The sequence below is a fragment of the Neodiprion fabricii genome, chromosome 2 (assembly GCF_021155785.1).
Source record: "Neodiprion fabricii isolate iyNeoFabr1 chromosome 2, iyNeoFabr1.1, whole genome shotgun sequence".
NCBI classification, from domain to species: Eukaryota; Metazoa; Arthropoda; class Insecta; order Hymenoptera; family Diprionidae; genus Neodiprion; species Neodiprion fabricii.
In genome coordinates this window covers 35910557-35933738 of record NC_060240.1, presented here as the reverse complement: position 1 = coordinate 35933738, position 23182 = coordinate 35910557, and the positions used below count along the sequence as shown (strand labels likewise).

General features: G+C 39.9%; 1 protein-coding gene across 12 annotated transcripts in view; it reads left to right on the top strand.

Annotated features, from left to right (window-relative positions):
- Positions 1-22424, top strand: part of LOC124176407 (kazrin) — an 81854-nt gene extending 59430 nt beyond the window's left edge. For 3 of the 12 annotated variants that reach the window (XM_046557666.1, XM_046557655.1, XM_046557661.1), the window contains exons 5-16: positions 1247-1635; positions 3779-3997; positions 4644-4995; positions 8225-8314; positions 9653-9869; positions 10689-10944; positions 11096-11443; positions 12118-12241; positions 12358-12502; positions 16345-16534; positions 18790-18810; positions 19685-22424. In XM_046557666.1, the coding sequence (XP_046413622.1) occupies positions 1247-1635; positions 3779-3997; positions 4644-4995; positions 8225-8314; positions 9653-9869; positions 10689-10944; positions 11096-11443; positions 12118-12241; positions 12358-12502; positions 16345-16534; positions 18790-18810; positions 19685-19933 (2600 nt within the window). In that variant the 3' untranslated portion in view covers positions 19934-22424. The remainder of the gene's footprint in view (positions 1-1246; positions 1636-3778; positions 3998-4643; positions 4996-8224; positions 8315-9652; positions 9870-10688; positions 10945-11095; positions 11444-12117; positions 12242-12357; positions 12503-16344; positions 16535-18789; positions 18811-19684) is intronic. The other 9 variants (XM_046557658.1, XM_046557662.1, XM_046557659.1 and 6 more) reach the window with 8 other exon arrangements.
- Positions 22425-23182: the final 758 nt, after the last annotated feature.

The following is a 23182-nucleotide window of genomic DNA, read 5'->3' as shown; positions in this document are numbered from 1 at the left end:
TACGTCTCGACGAGGGGTTCATTCGGTAACGGACCCCACAAGCATTCCCGACCAAGCTTATCGCGTCTCTTTGAGCTCGAAAAACTTTTCCCAACATCAGACAGGCTTCGGTCCCTCCGTTATATTTTTATCTGAATCAGCTAGACTCTTTCAAGTTTTGAAAAACTTCAATTTCACATCGCTAATAGTCTTGATGACTGCTAACGTCTTAACCAGTTCCGTATATTCGCGGTGGGAAAGCTTCTGGATGACTCGGCAATGTTGAGGTTATCATGGCGTCAGGGGTGCTCAAATTGTACTTCAAACTTACTGTTATTTTGATGCAGAAAGAGTTAAAATGAGCGTTTTTCAAGGCTGCAGCTGATGTAAAAGTAACCTAACCTATTTGATTCCCCGCCTGAAATATTGTATAGGTAAATGATAACTTCAAAGTTGCGAGGTGGGACGCGACTTGAACAATGGCGGCTATGAAACTCCCACACCGATTTTGGCGCCTTTTCCTAAAATTCCAATGTGCGCGGTACTGTTTCTTGGTTTTCACCACTGTTATTGAACACGTATAAAGTAGCTGTTGAACCGAAATGCTGGTGTATTGTCCGCTTCGAAACAATTACACAACCACAAGGGGCGAGAGGAATCTGCTTTAAGTAGTATAACAATGGAATAAGACGTTGATTGTCTGATTTTAAGTGGCTTAACCTTATTGTAGACCTTCACCTTCACGCCAGTACCTACATCCACTGTGGGTAAAGAATTTATTCAAATGTTATTTGCAAAAGCCTTTATTGCGCTAATTTCGAGATGTGGATTCGTTTTTAGTTTGATAGATAAACAAAGCAGCGATTGCGAATTGCTTCACTGGTATTGTGTCTCGAAAATTTCACGTCCCGAGAGAAAAATCGTACATTTTTATATTCGTCTATCTGATCAAGATTCACGAAGGCACGAGTCTGCCTCTCATTTTTTCGAATCGTAAAACTCGCTATATATTTTATATCGGTCCAGCGATACCCTCCATGGTGGCATTTCGTACCTAAATGTCAACCCTTGAGGCGTCTACAACTTTATAAATCATTTCTTTAACGATCTCGCACTGCAATTCGGGATTATGGTACCGGAGTGGATCAATACCTCAGTATGTCCAATGAATTTCTCCTCGACGTGCTTCCGTTACACCTTGACGGAGATGTCAACTCAACAACGCATCCTGTCTTGTAATTAACTTGTAACGAGCGATATTTTCTAGCAGGCATAATTGGCGATCCTGTCGTGGCATCCCGGCTCTCAAACATACACGGTGGAAACAGCGGTCCAATCGAAGTCGCGAGTGCCAGAAGGCTTCGCTTGGAGAACGAGAGGCTGGTGGCGGAAGTAGCGAGATTAAGGCGGCTCCTCTTGAGTGGCGCGGGTCGTGGCGAGGTCGGCGACGAAGAAGTCGCCCTCGGGGAAGAGGGGCGAGTCGTGGCTTTGGAAATGGAGCTTCAGCTGGCCCGCGAGGCACTCCAGGTCCTGAAAGCAGATCGCAAGCGTTTGAAGGCCGAGAAATTCGATCTTCTTAATCAAATGAAGGATCTGTACGTGACCCTCGAGGACAAAGAACGAGAACTTCGCGACTTTATACGAAACTACGAACAGGTGAGTAAATCCTGCTAGAGATTTATTGCTCGTCTATCGAGCTCCAAAAGGGAAGATTTATCATACGGTAAAGATTACATCGCTGCGGATTAACATTTTCGCTACCCTTTGCCGAAAAACGATTTGGCAGACGTTCAGGTTATGATTTTATTGAACTTCGGCGCAACCTTCAAAATAAATTCAGACCTGCAGGGCTCGCGGTTTTCTACCGACACTTGCGGAATACGTATATAGGTATACTCTCTCTCTTAAGTGAAGTGGGTATCCATTGCATATACGTTCAGCACTTGTCACCATTCCAGAAAACCGGATTAATTAGTAAATTGCAGTAGATTTGGTCGGATCTAGGTACGCATATATCTGTAAATTTTGCGGAAACCCTGACAAGAGTAGCGCATTTTGATTTTCCTTGTCCCTTGTTCCCCTTTCTCGAGACTGTGATCGTTACTCGTCGTTCTACGACTTAACCCACCCGGGCTTTTTGTCAGCCGTACACTAGGCGCGTGACTTGTTTGCCGAATCGAGCCTTTGCAGCCTCCAAACTTTGAAAGAACGCAACGCCTACCCAACCATATCCCGTACCTTTTCCCAGCTCCAGGCTTCTCCAGGATCGATACGCGGGTTTCACAATCAACAACGCGCCTTTCAAACAAATGGCTGAAAAAAAATCTCCATGATCCTTCCATTTTCAAACCCTTGCCAGATGTTTCTTTCCTCTTTAACATCGTCAACGATCAATTGCGCCGTGTCATTAGCTTTTTTGTCTCCTCCTCCTCCTCCTCCTCCTCCTCGATAATACCACGCTGTCACAATTTCCCCTCAATTTACCGCCCTCCTTCTCTTCCCCGCCCTGCATAAAGTCACCCTCATCTCCGGCCAATATATTTACGTATCGCTACGTCTTACCGAACGCGTCACTAACCCAGCTGTCGACTCACCGCCACATCTTCTCCCATCACTGGTACTGTAGACCTCTTCTTCCGTCGGGCGTTGACGCTGAAGCCACCGAGACAAGGGTGCGAGGATCGTATTATCACCGTTTGTCTTTCCGCGCAACAGCTCTCTCCGTGCGTATTCGGCGAAGCGAATTTTATGCGAGAAACAAACTGGAGAGAAAGTCGTTGAAGAAAGCCGATGGATTAATCTTGACAGAGAAAGAGAGAGAGAGAGATATCGAAACAGACGGAATAGGGCCTGAGGGAGGATACGATGCTGAATGTGGTTTAACTTGAAACGATTAATTCAAGGCTGTAACTGATCGACAGAAAATTAGAAGTGTCCGAAATGTTATTATTATGTCTGCACAGAAGGGGAGAAAAAAAATACTACCACGGTAAACATTCCCCCCGGCGATAATTTGATTTATGAGGATCGAGACTAAATACCATGGGGATGAAAATATATCACGTTATCCATAAAAATCCACGGACATATCGCGTCAAACTAATAACAAAATATTATTAACCACGTCATGATGTATCCCACACGTCCGTACGGCAGATTGTTGAGTGCATTTAAGCGTTCAAATCTTAGCCGCGCGTATATCTTTTCGCGTCAATTTATGATAACTGAGCTTTTAACACATTTGACAGCACTGCAAAGAGGGTACGCCTTGCTAATTATAAATATTTACTGATCGTAAATATCCATCTTTGATGATGGAATCGATAGTCCAATTGAATTGCGATATAAACAAATTGTGAAAATATTTTCATCGACGTGAAGTAACAGCATGTATAAGTGTAAGTATAAGTGAAAACGTGGGATTTAGTTTAATCCGTTACTTAGCACCGTGTGTCAGATTCACTCTCGCGGATTCTCTCGCATTAATCATCCGCTAAAGTTAACCGAGGTATTTCTTTCCCCCTCTCCGTGAAATGATGATAATTCCCGAATTCCGAATCAATATTAAACGTGATTAATCGACGGTCGTTAGCCAACGTTCCACAAGAACGATGCAGAGTTAGTTTATCGTGTAGGATGAACGAAGGATCCAATGCGAAGGGTTTTTGCCAAATCGTGCATGCCCGCTTAGCGGGCGAATAGAAAATGTGGTTAAACGGGGTGAAAATGTATTCGGGGGGTTTTGGTTCCTGGATGAAGTGACTGCCCGGATATGGGTCTGTTTGACCGTTGGTTGCAGCGGATGCGAGAGAGCGAGGCGAAACTTGGCCGTTTGCAGCAACAAGGAGCTCTGGGTGGTGGACCAGGCGACGAGAGAGAGCGAGAGAGAGAGCGGGAGAGAGAGCGATGGAGTCTCTTGAGAGCGGCGAGGGATGAGGCGGACCGAAGTCTCAGCTTGGCTGCCAGTCTTGCCGACAAAGAAGCGGCCCTGCTGCACGCCCACGCGACTATACAAGAGGTAAAGAGTAGAGAGAGAGAAAGAGAGAGAGAGAGAGGGACGAGTACAAAAACGATCAGAGAAAGCTTCCGAGAGAGAGATAGAGAGAGAGAGGGAGGGAGAGCGCGCGGTCTTTCTACTCTTACTCAAAACGCTTTATCGGTCAGAACGGCAGTTAGAGTCCGCTATGCAAAAATCGCACAGATTTTTCGTTTCGTTTTATGTATTTCGAAAATGACACAGTGCCAGAGGTCTGGTAGATACAGTGGAAAATTAATACCTGCAGATTATTCGTACCTGTTGTAGAGTCCTCAATTAAACTATATATCATATATAGTTTTTTTTTTTTTTTTCACTTTGTATAATAATTTAAGGGTCTTATGTATTCGTGACACTCTCTAATCCGCCCATACAATTTTCTACCAAACAAACTCCGAGCTTGCAGTGTTCAATATCGTTTTATACGTGTAAGAATGTATATTTTTCTGAATTTTCTATTTGCTTCTCGCTACATCCTGTCACAAATACCCTTTCCAAGAACGTGACAGTGTCTTGACAAAATCTATCATCATTTACGACTTCGGTACCTACGGTAAAATTGTAAAGACTCTATGAAACGTCACGAATCATAAATTAATATTGATTTTGCAAAAAATGATTGAAACAGCTCAAGCGGCAGCTGATGGAGAGGGGCGGGAGCGTCGGGACCTGTCTCAGCGATCAGGAATCGCTGGTATCGTTTCCTCGAGGAAGCGTCAACGGCGCCGCAACTCCAGGTGCCGGGAGCAGCAGTGGAAGTGGTATCCCGCATTTGACCTCGCAACAGCCTCTGGGGGTCACGGAATTAGGGGTAGTTTGCGGCGTGGGCGGGACTGCCGGGGGCGGTGCTGCCGGTGGTGGAGGTCAAGCTGGCGACCGAGGAAGCTGCAGCGCTGACAGCGGGGTGCGAGGTTCCAGCGACCGCGAAAGCGGGGGTGCGACCAGCGTTGGTGGAAATTTATCCGACTCGACGACCGACGGTAAGTCACTGCCGCCTTCCCGGGTTATTCATCTTCTCGCGATCTGGATTAGCCGCGAAGGGTTCTCTCGCGGATTAATTACTCGTCACGGAATTTCCCGAGTCTTTGATCCTCCCCTCTCGACGATTGGCTGTCGGTTCGGAAAATCGGGGGATAAAAGTCAGGATCGTCGAAGAATCTACTGGGTTTATCGACTCTGATTTACATTTGGATTTCACTCTCGTGTATGACGAACTTGCTATGCAAATGAAAGGTATGTGTTTCATTGGGGATGAGTCAGCCGAAACGTTTGAATAATTATCGTATAATAGGAGAAGAACGATAACTCCTTCAAAAATGGTCGGTAATTTTTTTATTTTTTTTTTGGCGACACAATTATAGTGAAGACTAATGAAACGACGTAATGATTATGTTACAGAACTGAATCTGAATAAATTCAAATCACACAATTCCTAATTAAGATATCAACCAGTTGAGAGAAATGATTTTATGATTACTACGTTCAGAATTATTAAACTTTTCGTGTTTTTTGTTTCAATTTTCATATTTTTCGGCTGATTTTGTTCATTATAAAAATCTTCAGAGTTGACCTGAAATCTTTTCCTAGCAATCTAGGTATATGTCGTCGCAGTGGAATAAATTCGCATCGGATTTTCGTGAACAATTTAAAATTTAACAATTCAAGAACAAAATTACATTTGCGCATTACACCAGATTCTATATTATGAAGTAAGATTTTTCTAATCATATAATCGCTTTCAAAAGGCTGATGGATTGACTTGTCTGATCAGAATTTTCACAAATTCATTTTTATCACATAGTAGGAATGTTTTTTCTCTCTTCCTCACTTTCGATTCAGACAGCTCGGCCGATTCAATTTTATAATTAAAAAATTTGTTCAGTACAGTGGGACGCGAATATTCAATGATGATTGTTGAAAATTGAAGTGGGGTGAGTGTCTGGCAGCCCGAAATAACCGTGGAATATTCCGAAGCAGATTCATTCATCTGTGTGCACCCAAACGACACTTCGTTGCGAATACACTTTACTTTGACTGGTATGGTGGGTAGCTTCAGATTCAACCCCTGCTTAAACTTAATCTCATATGGATTCCCCATTTGCATATTTATACGCGACACGCTGGTTGTCGATGTGGCGATAGACGCCCCTTTATCAAATGATCAGCAACAACAACAACGGGGCCATAAATATGTTCATCCAATGAACGAAGTTCCAATTTTTCCGCAAATTTTTGTGACGTTACTTTTTTTTCACGAGGTAACCAAGCCTCGACGTAAATAATTCTCGACATTTTTCACGTGGACAATGGAATGACAATAAAGGCCGAATGTAAATTAAGAGACGGTGACGATAAAACGCTTCTGCAGGGCGAGTGAGTTCGTTTAATTACCGTTTGCGAAGAACGCGACTGGGACGTGAACTCATCCGCAATAACGGTGAATATTGCACACTTATACTCACTCACGTACGTATGTGTCATATGTATGACGGTTGTCACCTAGAGGTGCAGCCACTTATCACCATAAACGACAAGCAAAAGATGCATAAACTAGGGAAATGCCCGTTATTTAAAAAAAATTGCATACCGTGTTCTCATACTTCCCGAATACGTCTCTCGTGTAACGTTGACGTTGTTTTTTTTTCCAATTCTGGCAACACATTGAAAAAAATATAATGTAAGTTTCCGACAAATGACTGACTGATAAATCCTCCGACTGCAAAACCAGGACCTTGGTGCAGGGTTTATTATCCTGGTGTTGCGATAGTTTGAACTGACTTTTAGCAGGAAAACTTGTACATATCTAAACGTACCACTAAACTGTACGTGATAATCCCCAGGAGTTCTGCATAAAGTTCGCGGGATTGTTGGATTCTGAGTTTAATCGTAATTCCCAATTAACTCTTTTCAGAGGATTAGATTAATTTATTCTGGGGAAATTCTTGGCGCCTCGGTATTTTACGTTGCACAAAACTTGAGTCAAGACGTAACCAAAGCAAAGGATAAACTGGACGTAGGTCTAGACTGTTTCTTCACTCAGAGGTAGAAAAATGAGCTTTGAATGCGAATTCGTAATGAGAGTCTTTCAAACAACTTTTTCCCACCAAAGCATACCGCTCAGACCGACAGGAAACCCACAATTTTATGTTAGAAACATTACGTATTTCACGTTTAAGGTCGTTGCCTCGACGTCCGATTGTCAACATATCTCGCACGTAACACCAAAAAGCAACATATAGAACAACTATAAATATTTTTACACCGAGCTGCCTATCAGTGGAATATTTTTCACCAGAATATCCCTTCCAATCTTTGATTATCGAACGATTCAATTCCAATAGAGACGATAAATGATTTCTCTCGAAATGATTCAGATTACGTTCGATCTCTGTAAGTTGAAAAGTCCTTTTTTTCGTGCAAAACTCGCAAGAAATGTCCCACTGAACCCTATAATGTTAGATGAAATCGGATTTCGGTAAATCAACACACATTTATCGATTGACTGCTTTTTATTACAACTCAATGATGATCTGTGTAGATGCCGACTTGAGAATTATAATCCGAATTAGTTCTTCTTATCGTTCAATTCAGATTTAGATAATAAGTAACGAGACGCTTTTAGAACGGATATTTTCTAAGAATCAGCACCTGACGAAGAAAGTGATGTAACGATGCCTTTTTATTATAGGTCTCGAAATAGTACCGAAAAAAATGTGCATATGGTAAAAGTTGTGCTACTTAGCGTCGAATACATTTCAGAAACAATATGTTTTCAACACTTGGATAATTGTCCTTAAAACCAAAATTTTCCTTGAAAAAAAAATTCCTTGGGACCACGCCCTTCTTCAAACACACTTCATTTCCTGTTGTAATTAACTCAATTACAATTATTAACGTGGAAAAAAGAACCACATACCACAAGCTAATTAAAAAAACTGAAGCAGTCCAGAGTAACTTTCGTTACTGCGAAACGACCACGTATTTCGTCTGCAAAAAATTGAATTTACTAAAAACGTCCGCTCACCTTCCGAGAGAAAATTTTTCGAATTAAAAACTTTACACGCACGTACGACATCTTATTTTATTATCTACTTACACGTGCTGATTACCTACAGTATACGAGTATCCACTGCCGTCCTATGCATTTAGCGACATTGAAATACGCCCACTGAGACTTTGTTGATTTTATAAGAAAAATATTCCGCGCAGGGACGCCAACTATTACTGTTGAAGGGAGTGGTCTCGACATGGACAACATCTCCGTGGTGTCTTCGGTTGCGCCACCTCACATGTATCAATGTAAGTGATCATACCATCTATTGCCCATCTTCTCCCATCATGAATAACGCAGTGTCATCTGTACGAATTTCGCAAGGAAAGATAACTCGTTGAGAAAAAAAAAATAATCATACTTGTTAATACTCGACGACTAAATCGTGTTTTAGTCAAATTGCATTAAATCATGATCAATGTTTATGATATAACATGTATATGCATGCGCATGGTACGATCCGCAAGTGAAGTTATCCTACACCGAAAGGTTCTTCATTATACTTATGTATATGTATATAATCGAATGTTCTCTATGTTGCATTGATGGTGTTGCTTTCGATTTTCGACCTTCGCTAACACACGATCCGCAGTTACAACGAATAGCCTAGCCGCAGTATCAAGTTACGACAGTTTGACACGACAAAATACGACGAGCCATGAATTATCACACGAGACACGCACCTTTTACAAGTCAATATCCGAGCCTCGCCGACATAAATCTAATTTTCCCACCTTTAATACCAGGCTCGGAAATAGAGAAAGTGCGGGGGTGATATTTTTTATTTCCCTTTGTTCCTACGATCGGAACAACGCCCACGTATATTCAACCTGTATGTATATGTATAGCGTACAGCTTCCTGCACTGCGTGAAGAGCGTCGGGATCAATTTTAGCAATCAGCATAGAAATACGAGTTGGTTTGCGGTCTATTCAATCGTAATCAAAGGGTGCGCTCCTCCGGATTTTCTCTCTCAAAACCCTCTCCGCATATTTACACGCACACACATAGCATATGGTTCAAACGCATTATTCGGAGCTGCGCCGATTCGTCTGCATCATGTATGTAGTACATACACTGGACGTTGGTATTTTCGGTACACGTATCTACATCACGTATATTCATGTTTTGCATTGTCCTACATGTGCCATTTCGTTGTTAATTTTGTCTCCTCTTTTCAATGTCGCTATTATCGATTGAAAACGTTTCTGTCCTACTGATTGTTTCACCCTGAATTCATGAGAATTTTTCAATTTGTGTCAGTCACGGAAATTATTCATTTCACCAGAGTGTTTGAATGCAAAATTACAAAACGAGGGTGAAAGCAAATAAACAAAAAAAAAAAAAAGAAACACCGCTCTCTATGCATACACGCTGTGACAATCGATACGATCGATGTCCAATGATTGTTATACGGTAGATACTGGTTGTACAACCGAACGGTACGCATAGGCGGTTCCGTTCACTGTATACACTAACCGAAATAGTCGACGCAGTTGATTATCATATCCGCAGAAAATATTAATTTTCGAGTGTATAATAACTCGCACCCACCTCACGGAGTTCTTTTATTCCCCGTGTGTGCAGCAGCTACCACGCCCAAGGATTGCAGCCCAACTTTGTCACCCTTGAACGCGTTCTCAAGATCAATGGACAATTCCTCGTTGTCTCGGTCGGTGGAACAACTTTCAAGCCCAATGGAGTCCGAACCCAGACGGAACAAACATCCACCTCCCGTTGTCGCACCCTCTGCGCACTCAAGGTCTTCGGCTACGCGGGGAGGACCCTGGGGTTCGATTTCAAGGTGACTTATACGTAGATTACTTTACCAGATTTGTGTGACAGGAAAGTGAAATGATCAGATTCTGGTTAGGTAGGTATTCTGAGCTTTCGTTATATCCTCCCTTATTTTGTTCTCAATTAAGCAAACCAGCAAATATCATTACAATCACTCCGTAGGACCGAATCCTAGTTCGAAGGGTTTGTTACCCTGGTTAGATTTTACTGGGGAAAAACCGCAGTGAATTTTGATTCGTTGGACCAGAGTCGTTCGATTAATTATTTCGCGGGTGCGTGAATTGGAGTAAACATAATTACCACAGGAAATTTCTCTCCATTATTCAGTGAAAGACGAACGAATGTAACGTATACGTACGTATAATTTGATGTGATGCATTATATATGTATATACACTTGCCAAGATTACATGTACGGACCAGATAAACAGTTCGTCTTTTTTATTTCTTTTCGAATTTCTCGTGAATTTTTTCTCCTCACCTCTCCTCAACGTCTTTTCACTCGGCAATTTTCCCCGCGGTATTCATCTCTCCCTCACCCTCGCCATATACGAATAACGGATGTTTACCACTCAGGTTTTGAATTCAATCCGAAACGTATGTACGTGTGTGTACGCACCTACGAGTACGACATGACAGTGTGAGACGGCAGGGAGAGGAGGATGCAGTGATAGAATCGTCGAAGGCCTCCGCATGTAAAAAGGAATTCTTTTCAATTCACAATCAGTCGGTTTAACAATGAAACACGCCGAATCGCGGACCCGGATCCCAATCGCGCGTTATCGAAACAAGGTTCAATAATTTTCCTCCCTTATGATCTCTGACAGGGTGTTCACCCGGACACGGCACCGGAAAACTACTAATACCAATCCCGGGAACGAGGCCTCGGAAACATTCGACCCGTACAGATCGTGGTCGCCACTGACCGAGGAGGGCTACGCCGAGAAGCTGCGGCTCCTGAGGGAAGCTGCGTCTGTCCCCATGGAAAGATGGAGAGCACCGACGGTCCTGGCATGGCTCGAGGTCGCCCTGGGAATGTCCCAGTACGGACCGCGGTGCGCGGAAAACGTCAAGTCCGGAAAAGTAATGTTCATCGATTTGCTATTCCTTCCAATTACCCCGCCTCAAAACCCTCCGCCGGTGTAGTAATATATGTATAAGCTAACAGCCGTGCAGAGCTGGCCGAAATTTTGATGGTGAAATTGTGAAATCTAATTCCGATGACGAAAATCAGGTGCTGCTGGAGCTGAACGATGCTGAGCTAGACGCTGGTCTCGGGGTCACTCATCCTTTGCACAGAAAGAAGCTTAGGCTAGCGATCGAGGAACACCGCCATCCGAGTTTGGTGCGATACCCTTGCATAGCTCAGCTCGGCCACACCTGGGTAAGCTCCGAATGGTTGCCGGACTTGGGCCTCGCTCAATACTCGGAGAGCTTCGCGACGAACATGGTCGACGCCAGGATGCTGGACCACCTGAGCAAGAAGGAGCTCGAAAAGTTGCTGGGCGTTACGCGAAAGTCTCATCAAGCCAGTATCGTTCACGGTATTCATCTGCTTCGCATGCTGAACTACGATAGGCAGGTGAGGTGCTTGATGTATAATCAGTTCTTCATCCCATTAGGCAATTACGTCGTTTATCAACGGACTAACAAGGACCCCTGGTTATATCAATATTAATGGCGAACAACGCCGCCGGAGCGTGCTCCTCACTTTACTACATAATCTATGCGAAAATTATTCCATCAATATTATACCTAACACTCACCGTCGAGAATGGATTATCTTTCAGAGTTTCGAAAACCGGATAACTAGTATCTGCTATAAAAGCTGGATAAATTTCTTTCGCATTTTTGAAAAAATTATATCTCGATTGAACCAACGACGCTTTTTAGTCACTTTCACGTAGCGTATATAATCCAGTCATAATGGACAGGTTCCTAATGTTTTGCATCATTACTTTTGCTTTAATTGCAAGACTAAGTGTACTTTTCTTTTTTTTTTTTTTTTGTTGCATCATTCTCTCATTACCGTTAGTACTACGCCTTTTCTATTCCGACAATTGTAAATGTGCGTTTTCTCCTTCATTGGAATTAAAATTTGTCATAATGTACCGTTATATACCAATGATTCATATTTGTACTGAAAACAAGTAACTATACAAGACAACGGATCCGGCTGGAAATGAAAAATCCGTGTATTAGGACAGTGACGTTGAATTAGTTGTAGCTTAAAAATGATTAATTTTCTTGACGCAGGCATTGGCGGTAAGGAGACACCAGTGTGAACAGGTGGACGCAGACCCTTTGGTTTGGACCAATCAGAGGTTTATTAGGTGGGCACGAAATATCGATTTAACCGAATACGCCGAGAACTTGAAAGGTGAGGTTTCTTAAGTGATCGCATATAAACAGTAGTTGCGATTCGCTAACGCGGTTCCGGGTTTCCGTAGCTCTTATTTAATCGTGTCACATTCATTAATTCTCCCTCTGTGACAGACTCGGGTGTTCACGGCGCTCTCGTTGTTCTGGAGCCGTCATTCACAGGCGAGATGATGGCCACTGCTCTAGGAATCCCACCAGCGAAACACATGATCCGACGACATCTGACCGCCGAACTTGAAGCTTTGGTACTCCCCGCCAGGTACTCTGTCTACTGTCATCCGGAAGCAGCGCAAGACATCATTCATTAGCTTATTCAATTTTTTAATACAGAGAAATGAAACGTCGTCTCGCTCCAATGACATCCAGTTCACAGTTGCATATACCGTCATCGATTATCACGGTGTTTCCGCCTAGATTTAACGAAGTACTTTCGTCTCTGTTGCCATGAGTTGATCCTGGATCATTCGTACAGCTGATCGTTACTCTGTTTGACCGTCGATTGGCAAAACAACACAATGACATTGAAACGTTGACTTTTTCGAAGTACCCGCATTATTGTCCCGATATCGTATACGTTTTGAACGACTGGCAGTTACAATCGCCGAATTCGATCGATTGGTCGCGACGTTTTTGAACTTGAAGAATTGATCAGCTGTTCTTTCTCGAATCATCACGCGTCGATGGTCTATTATTTATCAGATAGACTTTGGATAGCCAAAGTTGTCACGGGCAAATTAATTTAGAACGTACTTGGACAGTTGATTAATTGTAAGTTCTCGCGAATCCGATTTTTTCAAAGCACGTGCGCATTGATGACACCGATCTGTACGGAGACTACGAAGCGAGATATCGAAAATTCATTTCTAAGATCACGCACTTGCGTCGACTAAAAATTCGACAACGATAATTAGAAAGACAAATGCACGGTAATGATAAAACTCTGATTATATTACCTCGCGAGGTAAATACATAAATCTAAATAATTACTTAGTCCCTTGGGCGAGGTAGGACCGCGGTAACTTTATTCATGACGCGGATATTTTCGTGAAACGAAACGAAGTGAACTTCTTTGAAGAGAAAAAAAAAAAAAAATAGCGGAATTGAAGAGGAAGGTAAAGTAACGCTACGAGTGAAAACTACAAGTCGTTATGAAGGAACTAAAATACCTTTATAAATAATCAAATGATAATAAATATTTGTTTCGGCATACGAAAATTAAGTATAGACGTTCCTTATATACTTAAATAAAATCTAATGGTATCGAATGTTGTACCGAAATTCAACTAGCACGAAAAAAAATCCGTAAATTAGATTTCGATTCCAACGACCTCCCACTTCGTCTACGTTTGTATTTCGGATGCGAGTCAAGCAACGAATTCATTTTCAAAGTCGTTACGATTTCTTCTTTTATATCGATTCAAACAAGCGATAACCCAAAAATTGCTAAATTGAATCAATTAGTTTCGGTATAAATGCGTCGTATTAAATGAACGCAATCGTTGCGATTTCCTATTTTCATACTCGTATACATACATATAAATATAAAAATAATTGTAAAATTTTCCATAAACAATAATAGTAATCCTTATAAATGTTGCACGGATTGTCTCCTATTTATATTAACTATGTGTGTATGGTATCGTATAGAGCGTATAAGGTATTAATCGTCAACTCGTTTAGTAAATGATATATAAAGCCTCGTAAAAATTGTCAATACCGAAGCTGGATCGAACTGTTCAAAATCAAAATTGTTGAAAATTAATGTAATAATCTCTAGCTAATTATCATCGTCGCGTAATTTTACAGTTTCTCGTGTACGCGAACGTCACCAAAGTTTTTTATTTTTCTCATAAAACTCGGTATAGAAGTTAAATAACAATGAATTTTATACACAACTACACATTTTACGTGACCTACAGGGGTTACTTACTGATAAATTGCGTGGCGCGAATGAAATGAAATCCTGAAATTTCGATTAATTAGTTTACGAAGTTGATAATAGTTACCGGATTTACATTTCATTCGCGCGTTGTATGATACGAATCTATGCATACCGTTTGAAATTTACATACGCGGACTCGGTCGAATTTTCTCAACTCGACACGTGCGTAACACACTGTAATTTTCAGTGCAAAAAACATATTTCTTGATGTTAATCGGCAACTCCGAGGCATTGGCCATATCACCCGTGCGAAATCACGTTATCAGCCTGTATTGGAGTGAGCAAAGACGATCCGATAAATTGAACATCGCCAAATGTTGTACCCTTAATTACGACCGCATACACACGATATACCTGACTTCCCAGGAATATATACACACACGTAGATCATACGATACAAAATATACAATCAACATTAATGTACATATACAAACATTCATTTCTACCAATTTAGAGTGAACATATATATCACATATATATATATGGTTTTTACTTCCTATCGATGTGTGATGACGAATCACTATATGAAGGAGTTTTGTTACTGTACAATTGTTTCTGGCTCCTAATAGGTACATTCGTTCAGCTATGTACGGTCCTTCGACTGATCCCTTAATCGGTCGTTCGGATATCAATAAGCGCAACAAAAAAAAAAAATGATGAAAAATTATATGAATGTCAAGTATAGCCGTGCCGTAGCCCACAGTTGCTGCTTGCAATGCACTTCGCGCTATGTATAGCACACACATTGTTATTAGTGATCACGGTGTGATTCCTGGTCGGGTGAAACTTTTTTTATCAATTGTTTTGGAAGATTTTAGGCAGTATTTATTATATCAGGCAGGCCTTTTTTCTGCTGTTGTTCCGATAACTCAATTCATCCTGTAACACGACTAGATACTTTGAAAGATTTTCTAAAGCTCACAGAAAAATAATTAAACTAGGATTGGAGGTTACCAAAAAAACGTGGTACCAGCTGGATCCTCGATATCGCTATGATGATTTCGGCTTTCTGTAAATCTGATCCATCTTATACAAATTATGTAGATTTTATTGCCATTTATTTATTTTCATATCCTCACTAAGAAGAAAAATTAAAAAAAAAATGTAACGGTTCACGAAGCTTGCTGTCTATCGTTTCAAATATACTTCGAATATAAATTCAAGTAAAATCTACTCGCACGTGGGATTTGTCATAATGTAGGTGTATACTGTCCAGGAATCACACTATTTGCATATATATATTTATATATATCGTTTTGTTTTCGTTTGCAAATCTCAATACTTACATTTCTATAACTGTTCGATGTTACGTTTACCTGGCTCTAATTGTCTTATTATCTGTCGCATCAATAATTCGATTTTTTTTTTATCGGTTATTCTCGTTTGTTTCATAATTATATCATATATATATATTTATATTACATATAAGTGTGGATGACGCACTATAGACTGTTAGAGCCCATCTCCTACGTTCTCTCCTATCATATATATGGAGCACAGAATGCTTGTGTATGTATATTATTTATGTTGTAACTAGGTATTTATGGTGGTTTTTTGAAAAAAAAAGGCGAGAAAGAAAGAAATGCAGTAAATATCACAACTTATTAAATTTCAAAACTTGACGTAACGCGCTAAGCATTAAATCATAAAATCGGAAAAATAACATTGAACCATAAGCAACATGAAAGAAAAATTTCGCGACGCAAATTCTAAGGTTCGATATTTCGTTGAACATAGAATATTACAATCAAACGATTTTTGCCATAATTTTACTTGACATTGAGTAGCACTTTGTCAGTAGCCAATGCTGAAAGTAACTTTATGTATACGACGGTCATGTTGATTTCACCTCAATATTCAAATTCACCTGTCAAATATGTGACAAGGATTCAGTATTTATACCGCGATTGGCTAGGGTTGAAAAATAATCTTTCACTTTCGAAACGCGTGTGATTCTCTCTTTAAAATAGCGAGAATTAGAAATAAAAAAAAAAAACATGAAAAAAATAATGAAAACAGCGTTGGAAATTTACTGCATCGCGCAACCGATTCTACGCGAGTGTGTTGAGCCCCAGAGAAGGTACACAGGTATACGTGTGTGTGGATGATACAGAAGTGGTGTAAACCATGTATGAATGAGGGTGGGTGTGTGTGCTTAGAGGTCAACTGGAGGTCGTCCCCAGGGGAAGCATCGGGAGCAGACCGGTTAGCACCGTCAGCGCCGGCGGAAGCCTGGGTCGTGGAAACCGAGCCTTTCATCTCCAGCATCACCAGAGCTCCCTATCAGCCCTTCACATGGCGGCTAACCATAACAGCAACACGGTCGACCGTCGCAGATCCAGTTTAAGGGTAACGAATCATCTCACTTCCCGAGCTTATTCCCTGCATGACGTTTCGTAAGGCACCTGTACACCAAATTATCATCCACACTTTTTGCCCGCTTACTTTTCATCGAGCATTCAAATAAGACGAAGCAATCGAGCTAGAATTTTCATCACACTCTTGTATAAAGGTTTAAAATTTTAAACACTACGTACATATTATGCTCGTTTTTATGTATCGTTGATCACTTATGAGTAGGTAGTTATTACTAAAATTATGAATACTTAACCGTTTATCCGTTGTGAGTTCGATATGCCAAATTTCAAAAGATTACACCCATGCAATTTGAAAACACATTAATTTGTCGTTTTTATATTTTGCTAGGGCACAGATAATCATTTCATCTAGTGAACCAGTTGTAAATAATGTATGATTATCACAACATCACACACGTACAATACATATACACGTACAAAATTTATTTTCGCTGGTGCACGATTGCATGTCAACTGCTGATACAACGCACGGCGGCTATATGATCCTTACAGCAAATAAATATGCTTTAGAAATCCCGTTGCAATATAATATGCGACCATGCTGTGAGCTATGGAACACGTATACATAACAGTATTTTACCTAACGTTATATGAACAATTGTCCCTGCATTCTGTGGATCGCGGCAGACCTGCAGTCTTCTTTACTTAAAAAAGGTTCGCTATTACTTACTAACATGCTATAATTTAGGGTCATGTTACACGAAATTTCATAACTGCGAGATTAAATTGATGAAGATGTGTGCAAGAAGCAAAGTCATCGTTGCACAATGCGAACGCCGTAAATACGTTCGACTCGTAAACATATTACAAAATTTAATGCAATCGATAAAAAGAAAACAATCTGGTATCGCTTGTAGGGCTTCGGTGTAATAAAAAACGAAACTTGTATGTACGAATATATACCGCTGATAAGCGTCAAGTGGCACTTTAAATACCAAGCTTGATTGGCTAATCACTAACGACAATGATCCGTACGTGATTACAAGAGGTAAATAAATGAACAAGTGAAATTCATCAGTTAACGCATCGTCATCGATAAATTCGTGCTCTGTCTATTTTGTCGTATGAATAAAAATCAGCAAATGCCACACAAGTATAATTATGTAATGATGAAATTTGAAGCTAACAATCTTAAACTCATTCTCGGGATTAATGAATTATAGTTTAGACGCGACGGGTTGAAAATATTCTTAATGTTTTACAAACGTATCTTGAACGATTGTTCTCAGAGAAAAAATTGGACATTGAATACCCGAAGGACAATTCGAGTTTTTGCTAATTGTACAGTGTCAAAAAAATTGATAAACCAAACACGAAGCTCAAACTAATAGTCGCAATAATGTTACAAACAACGTCGATTCTCATAAAAACCGACTTGATTTTCATCCCAAATTGAATGATTTCAGTTCAAAGTACATGTGTTGATTCTTATTTACATACGATGTATGAAATATCCGAGATTTATAATCTGTCATGCGGCAGAAAAATGAGCTGTAACAAGAGTTAGGACTTTGAAAAAGAGAAAGAAACAGGTTTTACATGCTAGGGTGATTGTTAATGATACAGTAGCAAGAAACTTTTAACGTTGCAATTTTAACGAGGGGAAATTTCAGAATGTACAAGACTGATCCGCCAGAGAGACTAAAAAACTGCGTAAGTTAGAAAATAATTGAAAGAAAAGTTTGATCAGCATTAAAACAAGACAGTACTAACTAACCAACCCGTTTGCTGCTATCACTGTACACTCGGTAGATACTATATATACCTATACTATATTACAAACTGTAAACACTTGTATATGTACATAACATGCCATATACCGTGCCATACTTTATATATACCTACCCATACCGACCTTATACTATACTGACATCTTCCCATGTACGTACATGTAAAATATCAATTCGTATAAGTTAATACCACACTTGTACGTTATTAGCAGTATTTTACAAAATAGTTGCAGGGTAAACTTGTTACCTGTGCCCTAACTCATACGATCGATTTCAATTTACCTATTATTATTATTATTATTATTATTATTATTATTATTATTATTATATACATATATACCTATATCTGTTACGATAATACATCGTCTCAACAGTTCATGTTCGTGTCAATCGTCACGCCACAATACACGATCAATTATTATATTGTAAATATAAAATGTAATTTAAATGTCGATGGTGCGTCGGTTCTTAACTGGCCTGTCTCGTCCTTTAATAGTTGTCATGGAGGAGCTCTCAGGTATGCCAAAACTTAAATTATAGATCAAGTACCCCCGTAATAAAGCCCATAATTAGTAATTACACCTGTTGGTTTTCCATGTTTGTGAGCAAACGCAATCGAATGCCTGTATATCGAATATCATTTTGTCAACAACGTTCGAGACAGCATCATCAATAATCATACTAATTTATTATCATACGCTTGTGGGTTTTTGGTAGACGTACGGCATTGTGTTTCATTTTTAACCAAATATATATGCAATCTCCAACGGGCACTGATCGTAAGACGTTAGTCGGTAAGTTGGGAAAACGGAAATTCCATTTGAATATTGACAATATGCAACGTTTGATTGCACATATTGCAACGATGCCAATAATCACTAAAGCCTTACTATCGCATACTTGCGTATCGAACTAATTGACTTGAAAACGATACTTCGATGGTCGTAGATAGCGTCTATTGTTTGTTTGTATCTTCGATTTGTATTAATTATAATATTGATTTGAAAATTGCACATTTCGAATAGGAAAGGTAACGATTTCGAATTGAAATTTCGAAAGAGAAATTATATTTAAAATTTCTGTAACATATTATGAACTCAGGTTTCCCATTGAAACGAATGATTTTTAGTTATCTAAAACGTATGATTAATTAACAATAGACACTATCGGTAGCTTATTTCGTATACATATACACCTATACCTATACATATAAGTATACGAACAATGTGCGAAATCGAAAGTGCTTTAACCTTGATTAAAATATAATTAAGTTCCCTCTGTCTGATCCGTTTCCTCGCGATAAAATTCGATATCGCTTTCGTTCCGCTATTATTCCTGCTCGATCGATCGGCGAACCTCGTAATCACACGTGAATATGAACCATTTTCCAGGGATCACTGAGCCGAGCCCTCGGTCTTCGTCCTCGCAGCGAAAAGGCATCCCCGTCGTCATCGTCGGACACCGGAAGTCTCGCGAGCCAGTGTCAGTACGTTCACCACGGGAGCATCGGGAGCCGAGGATCGTCGCCACCTCCTCCTCAACTACCGCCGAGACCGTCGTCCGGTAAACGACATCGTCGAGTAAAGAGCATCAGCGACATCGAGTACATAAGCAGCGTCGCCGTCAGCACCCCCGTCTGACAAGAGGAACAGGCCCGCCAATCGGGGCCTTACAGAAGCCTCAGCGAGAGGGGCCACTCGCCAAATTCCCAGTCTTCGCATTACGGCTCCTATTCCGGGTACGGAAACGTCCTCCAGGCCGGAAGCGAGTCCTCCCACTACGCCTCGCCGAGTTCCCTCTACAGATATCCGGTCCAGAGCGCCGGGGCCGGATGCTACTCACCTCAGAGTCCGGAAACGCATTTGCCGCCGCGCATACGTCAGTACGGAAGCCTTGCCGAGGAGGGATGGCCCCACCGTTTCCAAAATTAATCCAAGGCTCGATTAACTGCTTTGCATTCGTTAGCCGCTGTCCGATCGACGATCCTATCGGGGTTTTAAATTATCCTGCATCGAAACGAGTGCGGATTTAAGAGATGGACTTTAGGAGTCACGACCGCGAATAATGACTTTTGAATCGATTCATTTCGTACGCCGTCGAGAACGCACGGCGCACGGTTCTGAACACAAATTCATCCTCTGAATTTAGCCATTACGCAATTACGCTAAACCGTTTGAATACCACTTGGATGACGACGAGTTGACCAGCTTCGATGAAACAGAATCGCATATTGAAGGGAATCCGTATCGGAGAAGAATCAATTATTTTCTATTCATCCGCAGACTTGACACGTCACGGTATTGTATGAAATTGGAAATTGTGGCCGGGAAAGTAACGATTTTTGTTCAGAACTGTAAATCAGGTGAATAGGTTTTTTTCAACAGTGTTATGGAGGTGATAACATTTTTTCCAATTACCACAACTCTGAAATTACTCTTGAAATGCAACGTATACCAGTAGCCGTCATTCTCACCTGCTTAAATATCGTAATACAATATGTATATTAATATACCCTATATTGCCTGCAGTTAACTTTTATCGTCTTAGCAGCTATAAATGTCAAATAATGTACTCTAATTTATCCGGGCATTATATAATATTGTACAGTGACTGCCCTATTTTATGTATTTGTAACTACGTCATCAATCCGAGTAATGACAGTTATTATAGATACCGTAAACAGAATCCGGATACGTGTCCGTGTAATAATGTTGCCCCGTAATCAAGGTTTATTTATTGATCATACTATCGATACGATGCACAGAAAAAAGTACTAAAATATCCTAAGAAAAAAAAAATCATACCAGGGTAGCTGATATTCCAAAGTTTAGCTAATCAAGTACACACTCTTTCCTCCACCGTTCAATATGATATTACAATAAAGATTGATAGAGGAAAATATGGGGGGAACATTTCAAACAATTTCTATATTTATCTGAGACGTATAATCCATACAAAGTAAAGACCGTAATCCAAGCATACAGTAATTTTACAATCAACGACGGTGAACTTACTTCTACAAATTTCTTACTTACAATTTATCAATTTTAAACGTTAGATTTCTGTTGTCGTTAAAAATCCTTAATCTTCTTCCCACACCTGTATTGACACACAGCTATCGATATAACTTACACAGATAAACAGGGAGTCAACTTTGTTGAGTTGATATAGTTATACAAATGTCATAATTCCTTTCGTCATTATTCTTATTATTGATATTAAAATTATTGTTACCATTATTATCATTATGACACTACAACTGTGTCTAGTTGAGGACTTGGTCAAGACTTGTATCTCAATTGTTTTGAATTATCTCGGAGAAGCATCTCTTCGTGTCAACAAAAAACAAAACCTTGTAAGTAGCTCTAATATGATTAAAAAATATTCCGTTTACAGTACACAGCTTACCGAAGCTACTAAATGATACGTATCAACAATGCTGATACCCACTACAATTCTTGTGAAAGCTTATAATATAAGATCTTATTGTAACTGCTGAAACGCAAGTAACGGAAATCTTACTACTATCCGTATCCACGTGATGAATCGAAGCCTAATTAATTGCGACTCGAAAGTTACAAATTAATTACCGCAAAAATATTCCGGAAAATATACTTCTATCGAACTCAGTTGTAAAATTATAGAATTCCTAGATCGTAGTGATCATTAAAATAAAACCAACGATAATTCTCGGTATATTCGTTTCTGAAAATATTATTCCGTTCGTAAATTGAGAACAAAAATGAATTTTGACAAAAGTATAGTGCTGAATGCACGTATTATCGCCATTTTAATCAATCAAATGGATGATTAATACTGTGAAAGCATATACGAGTATGTAATTTCATGTACCTAAGTAATTTATTTCACTAAATTAATTTAGGTTTAATTGATATTTATTTGGATTTGGACATATTACATGCGGATGCCATTGTGTTCAAAATAAAAAAAAGGATCCCGTGCAGTGCGAGGAATCCGCGTCTAACCGTAATTTATTATTCAAATTATCCAATCAACGTGGAAACAAAGTAAAATAAATACGAAATAACATTGTAAATGCGCTCAATACGGAATGTATATATTTGTGTGAGCTGTACCTACTATCACAAATAAAATTATGATTGTATTGAATTTTCGATTTCATTCATAATCAAGACAATTTATAATCTCACGTAACCCATCAGCAAGTAACAGGCAATTTCTTAACACACACGTCTAATCGAAATTTGATCGGTTTGATTTCGGTTTTGGCTGCAAGTAATACCGATTGACATTGCAACCGTTCAAAACCCACATATAATAATATAATTCACGTTTGGGATACCGTAAAAATCGCGATTATATAATGTAGATGTAAAAAAAAAAAAAATCCAGTTTAGTGTAATCATGAATTCTGACTTCTTTTCGAGAAAGTATTTACTGTCAAGGTTAAAAAAACCTAATCGTACTTCACGTATTTTAAAAGTATTAAAAATAGTTCTAAACCGAGTTTGTCTCGCAGCCATTAAGCAGTCTATATAATCAGCGTGAACAGTGCTGCATTGCATAAGCTAGTAAACGATTTTCCCGTTATATGAACTTCGTAATCTTATCTGTCTAAACGTAATAATTCGATAAGTCTCAGAATAATGGATCGCTGACGCCACCGTTGACCCAATTTTAAACATGTTTGTAAATCTCGATTGAAATATACTTTTATCACTCCAAAACGGAAAGTAGAAACATCCATGATCACCTGAAGGATAACTGCTCGTCGTGATTAAATTGTACTCTGGTTTTTCATCCACATAGGTATACGGAATGCGAAACGTTGCAATGTGTTGCTACTATCTAAAATTGCAACTGTCATCGCTCGATTCACTGCACAAATCCCAAGCATCGCCAATTGA